This window comes from Hetaerina americana, unplaced genomic scaffold (genome assembly GCF_022747635.1).
Source record: "Hetaerina americana unplaced genomic scaffold, ioHetAmer1.1.p SCAF_64, whole genome shotgun sequence".
NCBI lineage: Eukaryota > Metazoa > Arthropoda > Insecta > Odonata > Calopterygidae > Hetaerina > Hetaerina americana.
Genome location: NW_027287250.1, coordinates 2,362,934 through 2,386,455, shown reverse-complemented (window position 1 = coordinate 2,386,455; position 23,522 = coordinate 2,362,934). Strand labels below are relative to the sequence as shown.

At 37.5% G+C, this 23,522-nt stretch overlaps 2 protein-coding genes across 2 annotated transcripts in view; one reads left to right on the top strand and one right to left on the bottom strand.

Annotated features, from left to right (window-relative positions):
- The window catches only part of LOC139695801 (regulatory-associated protein of mTOR-like), a 68,791-nt gene extending 46,782 nt beyond the window's left edge, over positions 1-22,009 (top strand). The window contains exons 17-26 of the mRNA XM_071594586.1: positions 3,694-3,839; positions 4,375-4,472; positions 6,356-6,455; positions 9,021-9,175; positions 9,992-10,165; positions 13,294-13,646; positions 14,430-14,591; positions 16,448-16,616; positions 18,144-18,260; positions 20,447-22,009. Coding sequence (XP_071450687.1) covers positions 3,694-3,839; positions 4,375-4,472; positions 6,356-6,455; positions 9,021-9,175; positions 9,992-10,165; positions 13,294-13,646; positions 14,430-14,591; positions 16,448-16,616; positions 18,144-18,260; positions 20,447-20,642 — 1,670 coding nt within the window. The 3' untranslated portion in view covers positions 20,643-22,009. The remainder of the gene's footprint in view (positions 1-3,693; positions 3,840-4,374; positions 4,473-6,355; positions 6,456-9,020; positions 9,176-9,991; positions 10,166-13,293; positions 13,647-14,429; positions 14,592-16,447; positions 16,617-18,143; positions 18,261-20,446) is intronic.
- Positions 22,003-22,892, bottom strand: LOC139695802 (EKC/KEOPS complex subunit TPRKB-like). The gene has a single exon (XM_071594587.1). It carries the CDS (start codon positions 22,601-22,603, stop codon positions 22,067-22,069), a length of 537 nt encoding a protein of 178 aa, XP_071450688.1. The 5' UTR covers positions 22,604-22,892; the 3' UTR covers positions 22,003-22,066.
- Positions 22,893-23,522: the final 630 nt, after the last annotated feature.

Below are 23,522 nucleotides of genomic sequence, written 5' to 3'. Positions count from 1 at the left end.
TAAGCCTTTTAAATGAAAGTGTTCAATCACCAAACTCATTTCTTTCCATTTTTCTAACTAAGCAAAAGTTTGTTGCTTCAGTCGAATATGAAAATGAAACGGCGTGATGGTTGTAGATTAAACTTTAACAGCATTCTAGTGAGAGTTGAGGCTTAATTAAACCAAAACTTTTCCGATATCACGACCTACATCTCTTGGATTTTCTTAGGAGTTTCTTAGAATGGTCCACAGATCTGAAAACTATCTAAGAATGAAAATGAACACATCTTACATGAGTGCTGTGTATTCCTTCATATTTTCTCTCTAAAGAGTTATCTTTTGGCAAAGCTGTCTTAATAATCATATTTCAGTGGCATGGTGACTTGATGACATGACATGAAGTATGTTAAAATTTGTTGTCTCCAGCGTAACTTTATGGAATTTTCAGAACATATTGAAATGAAATTATTGGCTTTGTAATTCCACACATATTATTTTAAAACACAACCCAGGTTTTCGACATTGAATGTCACCATCAGGTGGTCCTCATAGAAGCCAACTTGGTGTATACATGTATACCTTCTGAGTGGGGGAGGGGAGGTTGGTCAGGGAGGGAGGTTAGAGGGGTAAAAAGGTTAAGACGTAGCTGGGAAGAAAAGAGAATTACATCTTGCGGTGTCAATCGTTGACTTGGAAGAGTGGGAGGTCTAGGAGTGGGACGGATACAAAATTTTGTTAACGAGTTCATCCTTGCAACGGACGAGTATCAAAATTTTCAACTGCTCCAAAGCTTAGAGTTTGAGACCTTTATTTTCAAAATGAAGAATTTTAGTCACAAAACCACTTCTGTGGTCATTCTCGATGAGGTGCTTTGCAAAGATGGATGCTATGTTCTTATTCTTTAAACATGTTTGGTGTTCTTTTGTCCTTTCTTTAAATTTTCGTCCTGTTTGCCCATTATTCTTTGTGTTAACATTCCAAGCCATTTAATGCATAACACCTTTTCTCTCTCTTCTTTGGGAACTTTGTCTTTGGTTTGGGAGATCAGGTTCTCAAGGCAAGAGCCTTTGTAAAAGGCACATCCAATTTTTTCTTTTGGTAAAATCTTGATTACTTCTTGAGAAATAATTCCTAGATAGAGTATTCATCACCATTTGGCAGTAGGATCTTTTAAATGTTTGGGGTTGTAAATGTGGCTTAAGGCTATATTGGTAAGTTTCTTCGGCTAAAGTTTACTTATTAGATCTTCTGAACAGCCATTGTTTACTGCTAACGTTTTAATTTCATTAAGTTCCTTATTTACATTGAATTTTGCCTTAGGGATAGAGGTTATACGGTGGATCATTGTATGAAATGCCGAAAGCTTTTGGGCAAAGCAATACCTTGAAGAGGAATTAATGAATTGTTCCGTAGACATTTCCTGCTGAAAAATGGAGTACTATAACCCATCGTTGTCTTAACAAATAGATAGGTTGAGGAAATTCACGGAATCTCTTTCCTCTTTTTCACACATGAATTGTTTATTAGAATCGACAGAATTTAAATGCACCAGAAACTTACCTAGTTGCCTCTCGGAACCTGTCCTCACGCAGAAGACTTTGTCTACATATCTAAACCAACAAAATACGATATTAATAAGAGGGTGAGCTGAGGAGAACAAAAATTTTTCTAAATTCCCTACATAAATAATATCGGCCAGGAGTGGGGACAAGGGCGAGCCCATTGCTAAACCATTGGGCTGTTGGAAATATGAACCATAAAAAATAAAATAATTTTTGGAAACACACTTCTTTAGTAACAAGCAGAGTTCACTAATAACTGGCCCTGGGATAGAAATAGTAAATTAAGTTATTTTAAATGTTAGATCATGTTTTTATTTGTTGTTAGGTGTGATATAAAATGAGTGCCCGGCCCATTTACAGTCAGTCCCATGTCACCTCCAAATAATGACCTACCACAACTCAAACCACATCCTTTATGGCCATTGAACACAATATGATGAGATTGTGTTGTGTTTTAAAAATATGTACAATTACTTATAGTTTTCATAAAGATGTATTGGTCTTGAGAAGGTATTCTATTTTTTTTAATTTTTTAGTTTCAAATAAATGACTTCATTGTGAGTTAAATGCAACATGGCATACTAAAGCAATTATTTTCCGTCACTAGATGTAACTCTTCAAATTTGTCAAAATAAGGGTGTGTTCTGTCACTTTGTAGTATATTTGTGGCAGTTTTATTCTTAGTGTGCATTTAGTATGCTGCTTGATCAAGGCACGGCAGAATTATTTGTGAGGAATAATTTGCTTGAGTCATGAGAAATGTTATGATGAAATATTTCCATTTACTTCAATTTGGTCAAGAGTTTTTCGGCATGAGATATTACAGCTGAATCATTTATTTCTTTTAATATGCTATGTTCAGTTGAAGTCAGTGAAACTTTGAGCTTAGACAATCAATTGCAGCCGTGCTTAATTTTGACCTAGAAATTAATAAAGCAAAATTAAAACTCCTATAGCCATAATAAGTTAGCATCACTCATCCCGCAACGGAAACAAAATTTTTTGTGATGGCTTGTGGGAAAAGAAATTTCATGAGTGGGACCAACCACAACCTCTCAGCAAGAACATCCTTCTGCTGTAGTGGAATTTCTTTTTCCATCTCAACAAATTTTTTTGCCATTGCGGGACAAGTGTTGTTAAGTTATTACGGCTATAGGAATTTTTATTTTAAATTTTCCAAGGCTATCTTTTACTTTGACCTGGGAAACCAATTAAATTTAGGGATGTTTGTACAACCATAAATGCTTTCAATTATGATGAATTAAGGCAGCAGAACAAAACTATTGGCGGCATGTATGGTTATTAAATCTTCTATTCAAATTAAGGGACTGGATGTCAAATGTTTAGCTTCAAAAAACTATGTTTAACAAAAGACCGACTTTGGGTATTTCATTCAGGAATATATTTTCATGGTCATTTCCAACATCTTCTTCTCTCTCCTTAATCACTCACCCAAATGCACTCTTACTTTAAGGGTGTGTATATCGTTTATGAATTTAGTTTTCAATTTAACTTACATAGGAAGTATTTAATTTCTCCCTAGCATGCCATTAGTTTTTTTTAATTATCAGTCATAAGTGCGGAGTACCTTACATTTCTATTCTTAATAATTTATTATTTAATCAGAATACAAAGTTAACTTTAAGAGCTAACAATTTTGTACCTTTTATATTTTCACAGTAAAATGTTGAATAAATTGAATTAATGTAGTGAAAACAATGGCAAAACTTATCCATAGTGAATTTCACAAGCCTTGAGTGTTGATGAGTTTAGACAGAGGGCAATAGGAAATGCATTTTGTCAGTCTGGGAGGTGAAATTTCTGTAAACATAAAATGAAGTTTATTGAAGCAATATTTTCTTAGATAGGTATTCTCACCCTAGATGCACCTTGGGCTGAGGAAATCATGTGGTGACTGTGACAACTATGGAGTTGATAGTGAAGTGATGACAAAATAATTTGGCAAATGTTCTTTCTTGAAATTCTCTTTCTCTAGATTGCAAACTTATTTTATGAATCTTTTTCATGTATTTTCCAACTTGTCCCAACTTCTGCTGAAATGAAACTGCTGGTTGAAATGCTTTTATTCCTTTTGAAGAAATGTGTTGCTGCCAAAAGTGTTGTTAATATTATGTCTGTGCTTGTTGTGCAGGGCTGTGCAGCCTAGGCAACCTTTCCAGTCTTTCATTCGGCAGCATATACATGAAACTGTGGACTGGATTAACTGCTATGGATCACGATCCACATCCAGAGGTGGCCCACATGTCCAAAATAGTCACCGATCACATCAGGGAGCAGGTTGGTCATGGCATTATAGCATTATTTGATCTTGGGTGATTATGGTCGTGGTTACATTGATGTCCATGATGATCTTACTGTGCAAACATATAAATGCATTGGGAAACCACTCAGGGAGTGTAAAGCATTCCCCCAGTGGTTTTTGAATCTTCAAACTTTTGGTTTGACGTATGATCAACTGGACAATCTCAGTGCATTCGGTCGGGTATCTCAAATTTTATTAAGCTACTTCATCCATATATTTTATTAATAAATCTGTATTCAGGAAAATGGCTACAAAATATTCATATTTATTTCGATTTATATACATGTTAATCAAATAAATAAGGGAAAGTATCTCTATCAAAATACCTGATGTGGGATCCCGTTTATTGGTTCCCACCTTAACTACCTTGTACATTATCCTGTTGCGATTGTAAAAGTGCCTTTCAATTATCGAGAGACTCTTGAAATAATTCTAAAAGTAAGGGCGTTCATCTGATTAAATTAATTTCATTACCAATTGTTCTAAGTGATGGCGTTTCTCTCATTTCAGGTGAAGGAGTCGACTGCTCCCAAGGAGGTTAATGAAGCCAAAATGTCATCTTCAGTCTCCCTCCCACCCTCTCCATCCAGTAGGCCTAGCTTCCTCGCGTGAGTATATCCATCCATCTATCGGTGGCCCATCAAGGAATTGCGAGAAGTGTCACCACCTTGGCCAGAATATGTTTTTAGCGTGCCAGCTCCTGTAAATACAGTTGAGAAGCATAATGATATTTCACTTCTATAAAAATTATACAGTTATTGCTGCATGAAACATATTTCACATCTGAACACTGCATACTCTGCAGATGCAACACGTGCATTTGAAACAGATGGCTCCTTCTTTTTTGTCATCCATATTCACTGTCTATGTACATTGGTACTTAATGATTATGGGGCATTCTGATGATTAACCGGAGCCACTTTTGGCAATACGACTCGAGAACAGTGGCAGTAAAAGGAAACATAACTTTGAGCATCAGACAAGATGAAGTTGTGGAAAAATTAGATGCAGAGATTTCTTTTGGGAGTTTGACATCACTTGACAAATTATCCAGTTTGAAAAAGGAGAAAGACTAAGATCTATGTATTTGCTCTGTGCTTTGAATTGAATGTTCACAAAATGGAAAGGCAGATTCACATAATTATGTTCCTGGAAGATGAAAGATAAAGAGTGGTCATACTCAGGTGGTGTGTCCATCACTTGGTTCTGCAAGGCGTGGCAATGTCATGCCAGGTAGAGCATAAAAAGCTTGCCAAATACTCGCTTGCGGAGTGCTTGACTGCAAGTGGTGGTTGGCTACGATGGGTTCAGAGGCCTGTTATTTACGATATAGGTCCATTGCGAGTGCTGATCGTAATGCCATGAAACCTTTGGCGAGCAATGACCTCGGCTTTAAAGACCCCAAAATTTCAGAGTCTAAGAGGATACCTTGATAGCTTAACTGGCTAAAGCACGCGGCCAGATATCGAAGGATCCATGTTTGAATCCTGGTGAAGGCAAATGATTTTTAAGCTCTGAAATTGTTGCATTGAAATGCATATTAGCAGATGACTACATTAATAGTTACTATTATAGCATCTTCCGCAGTTTCATGGAAACTGAGTATGATTTATTATCTCAGGTCTATAAAATGCATGCCATGGTCCTGTGCAGAAGTGCTTTTACAGGAAATATGCTGGCTGTGTGAAGTGAATCCAAAGTTCCCAGATGTAAAATAAGGGGTGTCTATCCTTCTGTTCTGTCTTGTCCTATCCATTGTCACCAACTGAAGAGTTTTCATGGGGTTTTATTGGCAACCTCTAAGTCTGTAAAGGATGAAAGAATGACCTCTCTCGACCGTGTTGAAATTGGCAAATGCACAGTTTATTGGGGTTATTACAATGGACTGGGGTTATTAACCATTTTTGCACCAGATACAAAATACCTAATCAACATTCTAAGGAAGACATAGAAGTTCTTTTTTAAAATTAACAGCGACATGTGAAAATCCCGAATTATTCATTTCAATCAAAATTGTGCATTATGAAAAATGCAAGCAAATACTCTGAGAGTGATACTCATTTGTCAAGAGGCGATCAGTTCTGTTGGGAACATTCATTTGTAGAAGCTTCTCTAAAATCTGATGCGAATTTCTAAGTGTGTGTAGCCAATATGTGTGGCGGCAACATGAGATAATGTCGGCTCTAATAGTCTTAAATATTTAGCAACATCACCAAATCATATGCTTGAATATATTTTGACGGCAGATTTTTAATTAACATTTAAGTATACTGGAGAAGTTAAGTATCATGGTTTCATTTATTATTGATTTGGACATGTAGTGAGGGTGGAAAAACTGAAGCAAAAATTGTTACTCTTCACGGACAAATTTCCACCCATGTTGACTTTCGTGCGTGGAGCTATGTTCTTTTTGCATATATTTATTCTCGTATTTTTAATTTCCTTTGTGGAGTGCCCTCGATTGATTCTTATACTTTGTTTTTCTGTGCAGAGGGGAGTCCCCACCGACAGGGTCTGCCACTGACCTGCATCGCATTTCAGCCCGATCTTCTCAGCTTTCTTCAAGAGCCCGGAAGAATATGCCCAATACGGTAATTTCTCATTTCTCATAGTGAATTTTTTACAGCAATCACCCGTGCACCAACTCTGATTCAGTACACAGTCTTTAATTAACCACAGCTTCATAGGTTTCCTTGTTAATTTGATGACAGGGTGTGATATTTGTTACTTTAACGTGACACATTGATATACTCTAGGTAAAACTCAGTGCAAATATTCAAAATTGAACATGTTAGCTGACCTCCTTGTGTTGTGAACTCCAGGCGAAAAAACACAATGCAGGAGTGAACTTCACTGCATTCATGTTTGATTGCCCTTGTGTCTCACCATAAGTTGGCTATAATAAGCAACACCTTTATCTGAAAGTATCCCAAAGGTAATCTAGTTTATGAAGCCAGGAGATGGATGCTGAGTGATAATCTGCGCGACCTTAGGCCGGCCTTTGACTCAATATTAAGATACGAAAAATGGAAATTGTGCATGTATTGGAGAATCTAAGAATTTTGCCTTTCCCGTATTTACTCCTGATTATTTTCATTCTGCAATTGTGCTATTTTTCAAAACAAACAAGTATGAAAACAAAATTCAACAAATTAAATTTGTGTAGCAATAATTTTATTTAAGTTAATTTCTTTTCAAAGATATCACAGCCATTATAGGACAAGTTGTTAATTATGAAAAAAAATATGTGCATGTTTTTAGCCTTGCATTATGTAAAAGAGAAGTTGCTAAATAGTTATATATTGTATTAGTGAAAAAATAAAAACAGGATTACTATGTAAATATTTGTTCTTATCATGCTTCAGAATCTCTCGATGAAAACTATTTTAATTCATGAGGTTTACCAGGCGTGAAGATTTTATGGCGAGATGGGGCACAAAATATTCATAGAAATTCAAAATTTGAAAGTAACAGTTGGTTTAAAACAGTATATAGATATCGTACTTAGTGATGTCGCACTTCATAACAAGTAAATGTTGAAAAAAAATTATGTCCATCTACCATCACGGGATGGATAGTAGGGGATAAAGGATGGATACGAAGGTGGGCTCAAAAGTATTGCTCACATGCTTGTAGACCACAAACAAACAGCAAGATTGGGCGAATAGTACACTAAAGTACAATTTTTAAGTTTAAAAATCATATATATATTTTTCAACATAGTCACCGTCAAGGCTAACACATTTCTCCCAATGTTTAACAAGTTGTTTCATTCCATCCGTGAAAAACTCTTCCGTCTTCTATCAAATCCAGGACTGGACGGCTGCCCTCACCTCATCGTCCGAGATGTAATGATTACCCTTGAGCTGTCTCTTGAGTGGACGAACAAAATCGGGGGAATAAGGAGGGTGTGGAATCGGTTCAAATTTCAGGTTCCGCAGAGCCTCTCCAGTTGCGCGTGAGATAGTGTGTGGACGAGCGTTGTCATGTCGCAAGAGTATTGGCGCCAGGCTGCCCGACAAACACGACAAACTTCTTCCTTGGATATTCCAATATGGTTTGCGATATGCTTTTGAGTGATTTGCCAGTCATTTTGAATAAAATCTTCGACGAGTTTGCCATGCTTTAAGTCTGTGGCAGTGATCGGAGGTCGACATGCGTGTTTCATCAACAATTATGGCTTTTCCAGGCTCGCAACCACGAAATTATACTATCCATCGATTTACAGCAGACCTATCAACTGCATCGCCACCATAAACAGCCTCTAAACGACGATGAATCTCAGGAGGAGTCACTTTTTCAGCAGTTAAAAATTCGATAACAGCACGCTGTTTGAATCGCGTTGACATAGCACTATAACACGTCTCCATACTTCCGCTTCTCAAAATACACTGGGTGAATGAAACGACCTCAAACCTGCGCATGCATGTTGAGGGGGAATGTTACTTTGCATTAGTTTTCAGCCTATCCTCATATATAATAATAGTAGGGGTGCTTTCATGATCAGTTGTGCATAGAGCACATATGGCTTTAGCATTCTTGCAGTTAGTGATCGTAAAAATGCTTGCTATCATGTGTGTACCCCTTTCAGTCCTTTTGCCACTTTCAAGTCTTGCCACTAATGTTTTTGCCAAATGTTCATAGCTGCCTTTTGGCCACGGTGAATAGGCATGCCCAAGAATGAGGTAAATGGCACCCCAGGCATTCAGTAGGACTGCAAAGAGAGGGCTAATGTTGGTATCTTAGACTGCAGGATGGGAAGTCTTGTTCGAATAGATGCTCATGTAATGCAAAGGAAAAATTGAGGCAAAAAAGTCATATTGCAACCTAGATCAAAACTTCCCTGTTGATATCATTGATTCTAGTCGTATTTTATGTCTTCTAATAAGTTTTGCACCCATGACTATGAGTGCTCAGATTCCTCTTTCATCTTGGCTTCCTGCACCAACGACTGTACCATGCTAATATTTATATTATGAAGTATTTTATAAATGTTTCTTTTTCCTATGGGGTGCTATCATTGAAATAAAATATATCAGGTTAACTTCTATTGCTATTCGTATTTGGATTTGTTACTTGGATTTGATTGAAAATGTTGTCCCTATAATTTTTGACAATATTTGGTCCTAATCTCGACCACACCCTCTTGAATATAGATATCTGAAGAAGCTGATGATGCCGGTGGTCTCCGCAAGCCGTTGGTTTCCACTCAATTTGTGGAGTGGAGTTGCAAATATTTTGCTCAACCTGTAATGAAGTTCCTAGAAGATGATGATGTCGAGAGCAAGCAACACTATGAAAGGGAATGGAGGTAATGTGGACTTGGCTATCCGTTTGATTATGCACAAGGACTCTGTTTTTGAGCCAGCAATTCACTCTAAATAAGTCTGGCCAGACTAGAGACCATTAACAGTCACGGTGCAATACTGGTATATTTAATACAGTAAACTCAAAAATTTGTTTTGTGGATTATCTTTGCTAATCCCTTTTGAACACTTCAAAATTTTGATTTACAATGACAGTTGTAAAGATACTTAAATACTTTGAAACTTCAGTTTACATTTAAAAAAAAATGCAAGTTTGAAATACCTTGGCATTTTTAAAAGTTTTTAAATTCTCTATTAAAAGTTTTGAATCTTAAACTTAGTTGAATAAAGAGTCATGAGTTTGATTAAGTGCTTTTGTCTAGTGCTTGTGTTCACAAGGTTTTTTGACTTGGCTTTCCCTTGCACCACTCCATGTTTGCTGTGGCTCCCTGTTGCATTTGAGAATGGCCAGGGCCATCCAGTGGCGAATTTGCAATTGCATCATGAGTGAGGACTCTGGCAACATGGCATGCAGTTGTGCAAAAACTGCTGCCTAATGAAATATTTTTGTGATAGTTTCCCAGGACACATAATTACTTCATGTAACTTAAACCACATGTTAAGAGTTGAATTAATTAGCCTAATCCTGCAAGTGCACGTTATGCAATTTCTACAGTTCTCTGTTTCAATCTGAATTCTTCTAATGGCGCCCATGTATCTCACGGGGTGGCGTGTTTGCCGGTCGCTTCATCCCTGCCCTGGCCGAGGCAATCCTTGGTTGATTGTCTCCGGGAAATTGTTAAGCTCTTTCTTTTTGTTAGGTATATGCGCAACACACACTTGCGCAAGGAAGCTAAGGAGGAGCAGAAGCGTTTGGGTTGTGGGTCGCGGATTGAGAGCCAGGTTTTCACTGCACGCAGCCCAGATCCTCCGTCAGTGATCCAGTTTCACCCTTACGACAATCATTTGGTTGTAGCTGGAAGAGATTGCTATGGGTAAGTGGTGGAGCAGTTTTGCCATGTCCTCTCACCCCGCAAAAATCACCCCAAAGAGTACTCTTAATAAATGAAATAGTGTGAAAATGTGCAAAGTTTTTGATGGTTGCTTTTGAAGTTAATACGTGCTGATTAACTCTTTCCTCCATCCCTCGTGTGTTGGGTGAGCCCCAAATATGTTTCCTCTTCACCTTTCATAATCATTCATGTTCATCACCTGAAATGTGAGTTGACAAACTATGTAAGTTGTGTTAAAGGCATAATTTGTTTAAGTTTATAATATGTGTGAGTCTAGTAATCTTGAGCATTCACTCACCGTTTGGTTGTACAAGAGCGCTCTACGCATGGCATCAGTGTCTCATGCTTTATCAGTCAACACCACCGCTGTGAATGTTGGCCTTATGAACTGAATTTAGTATATTTTTCCTATCAATGTTATATCATCTAAAATAATGTAGTAACTACAAAGACAATACATGGTTTCCTTCTGAAAGTTTTTATCAGATGATATATTTTGTTCACCCAATGATGCAAAATAATTTAATAGTTTATTGTGTTTGTATCAATTCTTCCAGGAAGCGTGGTTTTTATTTTAAATTTATATTTTTATAGTTCAATTATGTGCTGAGAAGTAGGACTAAATGTGTAATACTAGATAATTTTGTTGATGTTTTTACCCTAGAGAAACAGATGAGTGATTCAGATTTTAAATTTACCTCCAGGGGTGGCAATAGTAATGTTCCGATTGATGGAGACAATAGTTTCAGTGATAACTGTAATGTGTCCGTTAGTTAAACTTCTGATGGTGATGTTGAGGATGCTGTTGAAGAATGCACTCTGAATGCAACTGACGTTGGAAAATTTATATTAATTGGAATTTTTGAAGCCATTTTTAATTCACATTTTACCTATTGAAAGTGTCGAGAAAAAATTGTGAAGTGGGTCCCTGCGTCAAAGGCCTACGTGGAATACCCAGAGGATGTCACTGTAAAAGAATTGGAAGCTCTTTAGAGCTATTTTGAATAAGGAAAGAAATTTTGCTAACAAAGTAGGGAAGAATGAGGGATGGAGGAAGGCAGGGATATGTTTGCAAAACCTTTCAAAAGACTTGCTAAACCTGTAATTAACTGAAACGGTCATTGAATGATGCCTCTGCAATGAATGTGGACTTATCTTCTTAAAAGGAAAAAACATTTAAAGAAGCAAAATATGCCTGCAGTCAAATTTTATTCTGTAATAAAAACAAATGTTAAATTGATTTAAGGTATAGAATTACTTAAACATTGTCTCTGGGACAAAATTGGGATAGGATAGGTGTAATAAGAGACTTGGTTTGAGTGGGATGAGGGATGGAACAAAGCAGGAGTGAGGTGACCACGGAAATGTCTTGGGAGATATACAGAAGTGAAAGGCAGCAAACATTTGACGACTACGGCACACACAGGCAGAAACGGGACACAACCGAGGCTTGAAGCCAGTTGAAATTTTTCCAAGTTACGCTCTCCTCCCACTCTCTGGTTATTATGAGTCACTTGCCACAGAGCTTCCTGTGTTGCAAAAATATTTCACTCTCAGCTTCCTGGATCATTTTCATCTTTTAATTGGTTGAAAATGTTCTCCAAGATTATTTTACCTACAAATCTATGTAGACAGCAACAAAAATATGATCTATTTCTTTCATACAAACATTACAGCATGGCTTAGATCAAGGGCTGATACAAAGGTATTATACACTAAAGCGATAATTACAAATAGAGAGACAAACGTCTTTATTCAGGCAAAATTGGCCTTTTTTTGACCTTTCATCTGAGCAGTTATAATGTACTGTATTATTACATGAAAATCTGACCAGCAGAAGCATCTTTGTCTCATAAATTGCTATATAATCTGATGTAGGAATCAGATGTTTGTAAATTATGCCATACTTCAAATTGTGCGACTAAATTGAATTCTTGTTTGATATTCATCCCTAAAAATATCCTGTATATTTTATTTTGCATATAATCTTGGTGTTGGAGAAAATAGAATAGAGGTTATGCTAAAGGTTGTGCCATTTTAAAATACCTGCTGTTTTCTTCATGGCTTCTTTTCTCTAAATATCATGTTTACTCACTTGGTTATTAATTAGCTAAATAGATAAGAGTGTTTGATACAATTTCTTAATGATTTGCTAATCGAGTATCATTTATTATTCAATTTTGTTATAATAACCATGCTTTGAATGCTCCTTATAAATATGTTTATAAATGTAATATGCTAGTCTTTCGGGTGTTTTGACTGGTAATTTTGAATTATTTAATGAAAAATCACATTTTTTTTACTTGCAAGAGAATAAATTCCCTATGAGCTGTCTTAAATGCTTACAATGAGGTGGCGAGTATCATGAAAACCCACATATTTATCGTTGGTGACAATATTTAATGAGGTTTATTCTCTTAAATTACTTTATGTGTGTTGACCATGGAGTTAACATTAAAGCATCCAAAGTCCTGTCACGGGAATCATTTCTTTTTCTTTTGTCTTGCTGATATCACTTCGCTTTAATCAGCATTATTTTTCCAACTCATGAATCATACATCCTCGGTATAAAATGAAATTCTTGTACCGGTGAAATATCATGATGCTTATATGAAGATGTAAATACATCCAATGGCATAGAATAAAGGTTAAACTGAAACTATATAACTATATGTATGCACTTAATAGAAATTTGGGTAGGGAATATAATTTAATCACTTTTTAAATAAGGTTGAAGGTAATGTTTGTAATGATGTATGATACATTACATTCAAAACTTTAAGAAATTGATTGTTTCATGAATGAAATATGCAGGAATAAAACTTATCAAAGTCCTGATAAATGCACATGATAGAAAGTCTTGGATGAAAACTTTATCTGTTATTTCAGTTGAGGGACGATATCAGGAGAAGTTCTTGAGTTGAAAAATGCTAGTCTGTTGTGTGTGTGTATTCAGGCGCTTGGCATCAGGGCAACTGAAATCAGGGAGCTACCGCCATGCTCACTGCTGATTGAATCTGCATTTGCAGTTACTTTACTGGCAAATATTTCTTGATGAGCTATGCACGTTTGTCCTCCCTTCTCCTGCATCCGCTTGGTGTCGTCTGCAGTGTTTGGGACTGGGGAGGTGGCTTCCCCGGAGGCAGTGCGGGCAGCAGTGGGGCGGGGTCATCTGGATCAAGGCTGATGCACTGCCCAAGCCGTGGTCCACGTCCCGGTGCATCCAGAATAACTGCCGTGGAATTTGCCAACGGCCACGACGTGTCCCTGCTGCTGGCCGCCTCGGATGATGGCTCCCTGAGGCTGTGGAGGGACTATGCCTCCATCTACTCCCCGTCCCTCTACTCCTCCTCCATCCACGTGGCTGCGTTTGGATCGCAGATCGCCCAGCCAAAACTCGTGTCTGCCTGGCAGGCACTCTCCGACATCTCGCAGCCGGCAATGGCAACCAAAGGGGTCAATGGTGAGTGTCTCTGGATAGCAAATGGAAAGAAAAAAAAGAAAGTGGCTCTTGCCCTCTTTCTGTCCTACTTCAGAAAGAGAATCAAGAGATCAGTAATTTTGCATTGCCTTGGAAAGGGACAATACCTGAAATATTTACAAAGCCTGGATAAAAAATCTTCTCTATCTTTGATTGTAGAAGAGGTTATCATAAACTTCTAATTATTACTAAAAAGTGATCAAGATAGAAACTTATATTTTTATTTGTTATTCTCAAGACTTCTCCGCAGAGTCACCATTCAGAGTTATACACAACTCCCAGAGTTTCTTGAGCTTTCAAAGGCCTGCATTTTAGAGTTCAGGAGGCTGCATTGAAAATCATCGTTCAACCTCTTGAATGATTTCCTTTTTGTTGTCTCATCTCAGACTGCAATAGAATTTTACAACGTTACTGACAGATATTCCTGCTGTGAGGAGTTTCAGGGTGCCTTTCAGGCATGGCAAACACATCTCCGTGAGTGTATTGATGCAGGGGGAGAGTATTTTGAAGAATTTTAAGCATTTACACAAGTACGATCAATAGATCTATTTTTCCGTGGGAATGCGCATTACTTTAATAGTTGTCCTTGTAATTAACCTGATAGCGTCATTTAAAACCCTTTCTTGCCCAACTTTGTATGTGCCGCAATATTCATCTATTTCCAAGAAACTTTCCCTTGTGCGAATGTGAATGTAAGTGGACGAATGACAACTCATCCGGCAGTTTGATGCAAGAGCCTTCACCTGCCACCGTGCTCTCTTCTAGGAGCCGGAGTGGTGGTGAGCTGGGATCAGTTGAGGCAGCAAGTGGTGGTCACGGGGGACGTGCGGGTCATTCGTCTCTGGGATGCTGAGAGGGAGCTTCGCCTTCAGGATCTGCCCACGGGTGCCGACTCTTGCGTCACGGGTGTTTCAACTGACTCTGGAGGTGAGGCGACGTGCAGTGGTGCTGCTACCTTGATGTGTTTTCCCCCTTAAAAAGTCTCTTTAGCTTTATTTGAAGACACCCTATAAAATGCCAAAGAATTGTTCTCTCTCTCCCAGACTGATCTCAACAAATAGACATCTTTGGCATGCAAATCTATAAATTTATGTTAGAGTTGAATAATTAATACTTCGAGGCTAATTGGTTTCAAATCTGTAACTTTGCTTAGTCCCCTTGATGTTGTTTATCAAGGAAGATGGCTAATGTAAAATCTTGGTGATAGAGTGCTCCTCAGGGAACAGAGATATTGCTTTTAAAAAATGCCACGTTTACTTGATAGTAATGATATATAATAATAATGGTAATAATTTATTCTCACCTTGGTTGGCCAACAGTGGGGCGGCTCGGGAATAGAACATGATCGCATCTTACCATTCTTCCCTTGCCCTCTTGCACATTTTGAATGTACGACAAGGGCAGTCTTTGTCTAAATCAAATAATTGTTACACCTGGATGATAAATCTGAAGCCACTCTGCCAAAAGATGTAAAAATTTATTTTTTAGAATTAACTGAAAAACTGCCACTGTGGTCCTGGGAATGCTGGGAGGTCGGCCTCATAATGTCACGAGGACCAAAGATTTCTGTACGCTGCTAAGTGTCAGCCTCCCACTCCAGTGAAGCACGCAAAAACTCTAAGATTTTGTAACAAGCCCTAAAAATGAGATCATACTTTAAATGGCATAACATGTGGCCCTGGAATGCTTAGATTTCTCAAATGAGGTTCGTTGAAAAATACGAGCATAGCTCTTCATCTCAAAATTTACTTTTGGTATTTTCAGAGACTGTCATGCATTGGACCTATTCCCAGCATTCTTCCACCTATTGATGGGAGAGTACAAGTATTTTCAAATACTCCAAACTCCAGAAATGTTCATCTGAAAAGTCACTATAATTCAGCCCTGAACTTGTGCCCTATTACCTGATTGGCTGAGAAAGCTGTGACGGTGGGCGTTAGATGAAGCACCCACCAGGGCTGTAGTGTTTGTCAATAGTGCAGACTCGTTGTTTCAGTTGTACCCTAGATTAAACAATATTGTAATTTGTTGTCTTTTTACAGCTTTCTTTCAATGTTTGTCTCTTATCTGCAGTTATCCCCAGTAAGCAAATGGTGACATTCGTGAAGTTCAAATCTAGATTTGTTATTGGATGGCAGCATTGGCAATAGTATTGAGCAAAGTAATGGGATATGAACAGTTGAAACATTGAGAGTTTTTATTTTTTAAGTTTCTCATTTCTGTTGGTTAGTTCCACAGTTTGTTTGGGAATTTCCATATCCACTTGTACTATTGGCTTATTAGGAAATGTTGAAACCAAGTAATTTTGCACCAGATACTATGTACTTTGTAAGCTCTTTTTCTGGTTATTGTATTACCAATATGACGTGATGACATGCACTGTGCAAGAAGACATGTTTGTAAAAAGTTAAGAAAGGGACAAAAAATAAAATTTTGAGTCTTTGCATTAGTATATCTCAATCTCAACATGTTCAAGGATGTGATATACTATGACCCCTCGCCAATGATGTGCTATGTTCCTGGTATCTAACTAGTTGCAGCCATGTATAGGAGCCACTGAGAATTTTAATACACGTACGTTCTTACAACAATCCAATGCATGCTTCAAAATTATTCAAAGTCATGTATGATGCGACAATGATTGTACAGCAGAACTCTCCTACCTGTTGAAATTGACCTGCTCTTCCATCAAATGTGTCTCATTTCCTGTTGCTCTGTTTGCTTTATGTTCATATCATTCGCCGATGGGGAATTAATGTTTCCAACTCTTTGTCTGAATGTAGGTGGTTCATTGCTGGTGGCTGGGTGTGGTGATGGGTCCGTGAGGTTGTTTGATCGTCGTATGGGACCCCAGGATAGTCGTGTGGTGACCTGGAGAGAACACTCTGGCTGGGTCGTTGGTGCACACCTCCGAACCGACCTCTCTTCTGCAGGGCAAGTCATCAGTGGGTGGTATGTTTGCTCGCAAAATATGCATTTTTTATGAGCATCATTTCAAAGTCATAGGAATTCATTCCAATTGAAATTCAGGAAGAGTAATGCTTGCTGTAAAATGCAAAGCATGTCCTAATTGTTGTATTTGTTACATATCAGAGCTCGTAAGTTCTTAATGGGTGTGCAGACAGTAATCGGTGGAATACCTTAACTTATATGAAAATATAATCAATTTACATTCTTGTGACATGTACAAAGAAACCTTTCTCATTTGTAATATGCCTGGAGTCCTCTATGCCTGGGCCTCTGAGAATCTGTTCTTAGAACTGTTGGCTGCTGCAGTTATTGTTAGACAATAAGGCAGGACAAGATATTGGTAAATAGCTAATATCAATTATAATTTCAGGAACATGGTTTTCTGATTTTCTTTGGAAAAGTACTGTATTTGATTCACCTTTTTTTCCAAATTTGTGGTTAAAAAAGTCGCCCACGTCTCATATGTGGAGGTTGAAACTTCAGTGTTTGACGTCCAATGTTGAATGTCGATTTTACCCCAGATTGTTAGTGGTACCTATGTTGACTCCATTGGATTTAGATCATTGTATTTCCTTATATGTAAAGAGAATTATTCATTTGAAGAATGGTGTAGTTGGAATTGTTATTGTTAAATTAATGGAAGTTATGTGATATCATGTAGGTCAATTCTGCAATGTCAAAATAAGATATTGAACGAACTTGACCATATTTTATCCCAGCTGTCCATAACAAAATGGCATATGCTCTTGCTACTGAGTGGATGGGAGACCCATATCCTCATGTCTATTGGTAGAATGAACGGGCACTCCATGCCACAAGTTTGTTAGTAGGTGAAGAAATGTTGGGTAGATGTAAGAGCTGAAATAATTGAAGTCTTCCAAGAAGTGTGGTAATGCTCTTGATAAGACGGAGGAGGATGTAGTATTTGAAGATATGGATACTTATGATGATACCAACAGTAATGTTGATAATGATTATTGCAAAGAATTTTGTGGGTCCAAAAGTGATGGAAGTTTTATTTCATAATATGGAATGTTTTGTCCCAATTCTGTGATTTATTTTATATTATATTCAACTGTAGTCATCATTTACCATTTAATAATTTTTTTCCAGCAAGTTAATTTTTTTTTGTAATTACATCTATGATAGTGCCATATATTTGGCTTTTCTGAAACATAAGAACTAAAAGGAATTATAAAGTGAGTTGTTGGGGTGTCGTTCTTTCACATAGACTGTTAAAACTTTTTTCATGTGTATGCCCCACTGGAGTGAGGGTGCAATTGTATTCCATAAACATATTTTTCAAAAATACATGCTGAGCTTACTGCCTCATTCAATGTAGCCTGCTCTAACCAGTACCCCAAACAATCAAAGAGAACCCACTCCAGATATTCATTTCCATATTGTTTAAAACTCTTATTACAGAACTCCTATAGTTTAGGAATAGTTACAGCAATGTTGTTTCAACTAGATGATTCTGTGTTAAATCTTGAAATGAATGTGTTTCAGTGTTGCTGGTGATGTGCGGTTTTTCGATCTTCGGAGGAATTCATCAGTTAGCATCTGTCAGACATCACAGGGAATGACAGCAATGGCCGTGCATCCGGAAGCTGACTGCTTTGCTTGGTAAGTAGTAATAGATTATGACGCAGTGGTAATGATCCTCTTATTTCATCATGTATTTGTAGTTATGTCAAAACCATAAATTAAAAGTTATGAAATGGTTTTAATTTGAAGGCTTCACGGAATGAGCCTCACAAATTAGAAAGTATCCATGCCTGCCCCAAAGGAAATTGCTTCCGTTAGGTGGGTTGTGGGAAAAGGTAACGAGAGGATAAAGGCAAGACGTCATTTCATCTGGGTGAGGCCGCAGTTGAGATGTGCAGTGTCTATATTGGATCCCTCGAGTGAAGTGTTAATGAAGGAACAACCTTTACTACCTGATTCACCAAAAAGAAAGTGCGATGGAGTTACTCCATCAAAACTAACATGAGAGTTCCTTCAAACATAAAATAAAGCAGGTGGGGCCAAGACTTTTAAAAAGATGCAGAGCACTCTTGAGCTTATTGGTAACCTTAAAGAGATTGGCTCCCACGTCATCAGATTGTCCAGATAGAACAAGATTAATGGACTCGGCCATGGGAAAACTTAAACGCTCTTTCTTCCCTCTTCCTTTCCTCCCCACATTTTCCCATGAAAAATTATATGTAAATCCCAAAAACAATGACTGGACAATCTCATTGTAATCAAATAAACCCATTATTAGCACTTTCATGTTGACCAGAATTTACAATAACTAAGGTTGGTGTCATGTCTCGTGGCAGCTTGTCATATTGCTAGTGCAGATAAACTTGCCATCTGACCTTGGGTGGCAATGTGCTGCCCAATTACTCTATGATGAATGTATGTTCAAGCCGAGCTTCTCAGTCTCTGTGAGGTGTGGATTTTCATGAGAAAAACCATGGCGTGCCACAAATACAAAGGTTTCAAAATGGCATTATCTCAGTGAGGGCTTTTATTAGAGTGTTGAGTGAACCATAAGAGCTGTTGTGCGTGCAGGCTGTAACTTTAAAGATGTAGCAGGAATAGTGAAAAGTATGTGCAATTAGAAAGAGCAATTAATTTGGTTGTCTAAGACTTTTGAAATGTATGATGCACTTATATACCATATATCCTTGTTTCTTATCAAGTTGTTGATATTTCAATTTCTCCATAATTTTTTCAAGTGGAAGATTTTTATTCATGAAAAGAAATTCTTTTTGGGAATCTATGATGAATGTATCCTTTGAGTAGCACCCCTTGTTGATTTATAACATTTTTCTTATGATCTCAGCTTTTCACATTGATGGAATTCTTTGGGCAACATTTTCACTGACAATCTTGTTTGTATATTCAGGTCCAAAGTAAAGTGGAGATTTTTGAGGTGTGTTTATGAAGAAGGGTTGGAATAACAAGTGGAACTGGGAAAAGGAGAAATGAATTAGTGATAGATAGGGAATGGTAGGTGATTTTTTTGCATTAGTTGAAATGAGTGGATAAAAGAGATTTGAAAAAGAAAGACAATACCGGAAGCTGTCATAGAACGGAGGATGTTAGGTTATAAGGAGGTGGAGGAAAAGTACCCTATTTTCCCATCGATAACACGTGCGTTAACTATACAAAAAATTTCAGATGATCGAAAAAATGACGGTGCGCATTATTTAATGAAAATTGAAAAAAATCCAAACATAGACGTATTGTTACACACACACGTCCGACATAGATGTATTTTTACACACACACACATCAGATATAGACCTATTTTTAGACTCAGTATATATAATTTTTATGTGCATATATATACATGTAGATACAGATGCGTGGCATCTCTACACGTTCAAGATAACCATGAAGCCCTGGGTGCACGGTATCTATACAAATTCATGATAACTACAAAGTTCTGGGTGCACGTTATACATAAGGTGCCACGTTATTGAAGGGAATATACAGTACTTCGACGTCATGAAGAGAGTGGAATCTGTCAGAAGCGGATTTGGGCTTATGTCCTGAAATCATGTAAAAGTGTTGTATTCCGGAGTTCTGTGACCAATGATAAAAACTATCTTTGCATACATATGGCAAATACATGTTATGATATAATGACTGTTTATCTTACCCCTTCCCATGATATGTTGGGTTTATAGAAACATAGTTGCATTTTAAGAAGATTGAGAGGAATCCTGCTTCTGGTAATCTTGATAATGGTTGATAAGTGTATGTGATGTGTGTAATTGCATGAAGTGAGTCCTGACGGCATTTAATCTCTCTTTCAGTGGCTCAGTCAACCAGTTCATCAGCATTTACAACATGAATGGACAACTTCTAAATGTCATAAAGTATCACGAAGGATTCATGAGTCAAAGAATCAAGCCAGTAAGCTGTCTTGCATTCCACTCCCACAGAGTATGCCTTGCCGCTGGAAGCATGGACAGTGCCATCGGTGTTTACTCTTTGGACTTTAGGCGGTGATGAGACAGCCAGAGGAATCCCTCAGTTGCAGAGTATTGCATTTTACATCAGGAAATGGATGGTGGTCATCCAAGCACTGCAAATCAATGGTTGTTTAACTATGGAAGGAATTTATATGGGCTCTGAATCAATCCATGAAATTACTGCCCAATATATTGTAGGTTGGCCTAGGGATGTTGCTCGGTGAGATCGTAAAAATCTGGATATGTTATGGATCAGATGTGCACTGTTATCTTAGTTTTGGTTGGTTAAGGTGCCACATTTTACAAAAATATGTAATGCAGTCGAGGCTACAGCATTCTAGGTTACATGCTTTTTGTCTGTTCAAGACAATACAGATTATCAGAGGTTACCAAGTACTTAAAAAGCATTCAGAATATTATATGAATGAATTTTTTCTTCGGAAACGTAGTATTAATTGCAAATTTAGGAAATTTTCATGCATTATTTCGAAAATAATTTCAATCATGTGTTTCCTACAACAAATACATTGAAATATTTGTGACACTTTCCAAAGCTGGAAAGCTGTTTATTGCTACGACTTAGTAGTGCCAAGGTTTTCTTAAAAGTTTATCGGAAATATGTTTCAGAAGCAATAGTTTTGTGTTTTAGGCAGCTCAACAGTCTAGGAACCTTGTTCATAACATTCATTTACCTCTGAATTTTCTAAAGCCTTCTACTAAGCTGCACGCATATGCAAGCACAATCCTGCCTCGGCACTGAATTTAAAAAAAAAAACAAAGAATTCTTCACAAAATAATGTACCATGCAAGATGTATGTTTTCAGAGAAACTCAAAGTAAGGTGTAGCCAAATTTAGTCGTGACACACAGAAATCCATATTGGTGCCCATAAAATTACGACTCACAGTAATTCCCCAAATATATTATAGCATCTGCATGCTAGCATAGGTAGGATGTATATTAAATGTTTTCAACTCGTGAAATGTACATACAGTAAAATAACTGCAAAAATAGTAATTTTATAATGACAATAGAGGCGTATAAGCCAAAAAGCTTTTTTCGAGGGGCGGCTGTATGCCAAAGCGGGCGATAACGCGTTGTGAGTAAATTGGTTTCCATTAAAATCTGCACATTTATCGAGAATGCTCTGCGTTTGTGATGTGATAATAAGTGATTTCCCAAGTGTTTGTACAAAAAGCTTGAAAGTTGTGTGAATGAGCGTTTTTGATTTATTTTGCCATCTCCAAAGAAGACGTTTTCGCAAATAATTGTGAATTACGGACACTTGATGGTGTAATAATTTGTATTCTTGCGTTTAAACTCAGGAGGCTGTCTAAGTAAGTCAAATTTTGGAGAAAATATTGTTGATTACCAAAACAATGTACAAATACAGCAGTGTTATTGAGTTGTTATATTTTTATTTACCGACAAATAATATTCGTTCGAAATAGAAAAATTAACGCTATTTAAAAGATACAAATTCTTTTGCTGCTATGCGGCTAACAACAGAATCAAGCATAGACGAAATACTAAGTTCCTCATCTCTCACATTGTACACTTTCTTGATTGATGGGAGTTCGCGAACAGACGTTAAATCCTCCATTGAACACAATTCTCCAGCCACTGAAGGTAAGATGTCACAAATCGAACCATCGTCACCCCTTTGAATTGCCACAACCAGTACGTTTTCGTCGTCGTCCGAAATACCAAATTTATTCAGAGACTGAGAAATATTTTTTGAAACTGACAAGTTGTAAATCACTTCGGTGAACACACTTCTTGTAGTCATTCTTTGATCATTCTCATTCAGTACAGCTTTGTGCGCAGCTACGGCAACTTGAAAAGGGTCCAATATTAAGGAAGGCTTGATCATACAACATTTCAGCTCCCCAGCCACAACCATTTCTTTCAGTTGCTTAGCATTTCGGACACGGCGAAAGAGCGCAAGTTGTGCCGTGACATTGGCCGCACTATCTAATTCCACCTCGTAGACATCCATTATTAGAAATAAACGGGTATGTGTGATACGTACTTAAGCCACACCAAACATCACGGGTAACATCCGAAATACAGAAGGATTCCTACCCAGTTCGGATTACACACTTGCAGCAAACCTATTCGGTTACGCTCATGGCACAGTGACTTGTTCGCAAGCAAAAAGATCCTATAAAATGAATCATTTGGATGAACGAATCGAGACAGCTACTTCAAAAATATCTTGGAGGGAAAGTATGAAACGAACTGTTCCCGATGCTTTGTGTAAGACGCTAGTTAAAGCTTTTAAAAAGCATAATCCTCGTTAGAATTTTACCGAGTCTGAAATAAGACGTGAATAAGCAGTGTCAACACAAACGCAGCATACCGTCCTAAACCAGTACGGTGCGGAAACAAATTAGGCAGTTCGGTGTAGATAGGATAAGTGAAAATTGCTCGTTATATCTACAATTGAAAACAAACAACAATATGTTACGGTTAAAATTGAAATAACATGACCCACCGAAATGTTTTTAATCTATCATGAATTCGGACCAATTTGGCCGACCACTCGATCCTTCTCAGGCACCTTTATCAGCCAAATCTCATACCGTAAAGAGATTTGGTAGGGGTAATGGACATTTTATGCAGTGAAACTTTAGTGAAAAAGTTAAGTTCTTTTCGATTATTCTGATATAAATAACTGTCGTGCGACCCAAAAGCACAATTTGGAGGCATGAATTTTAGGTTAAAATACTCCGATATTATAATAAAATTAAAAAAGATTGTTGGCGGGCACAGAAAAATTTACATCACTTCCCTGTAAACTATAGCGTTTTCCCGTTTTATATTGAATTTTCTTCCACAGCTCTTTGTCGGGAGCGACGTCGTAATACTGTAGACAGCCACGACGTTTGTGTAACCAGTAAAACCCATTAGGCGCG

Excerpts from the sequence above, each read along its gene's own strand:
- LOC139695802 (XM_071594587.1), bottom strand. The coding sequence starts at position 22,603 with ATGGATGTCTACGAGGTGGAATTAGATAGTGCGGCCAATGTCACGGCA.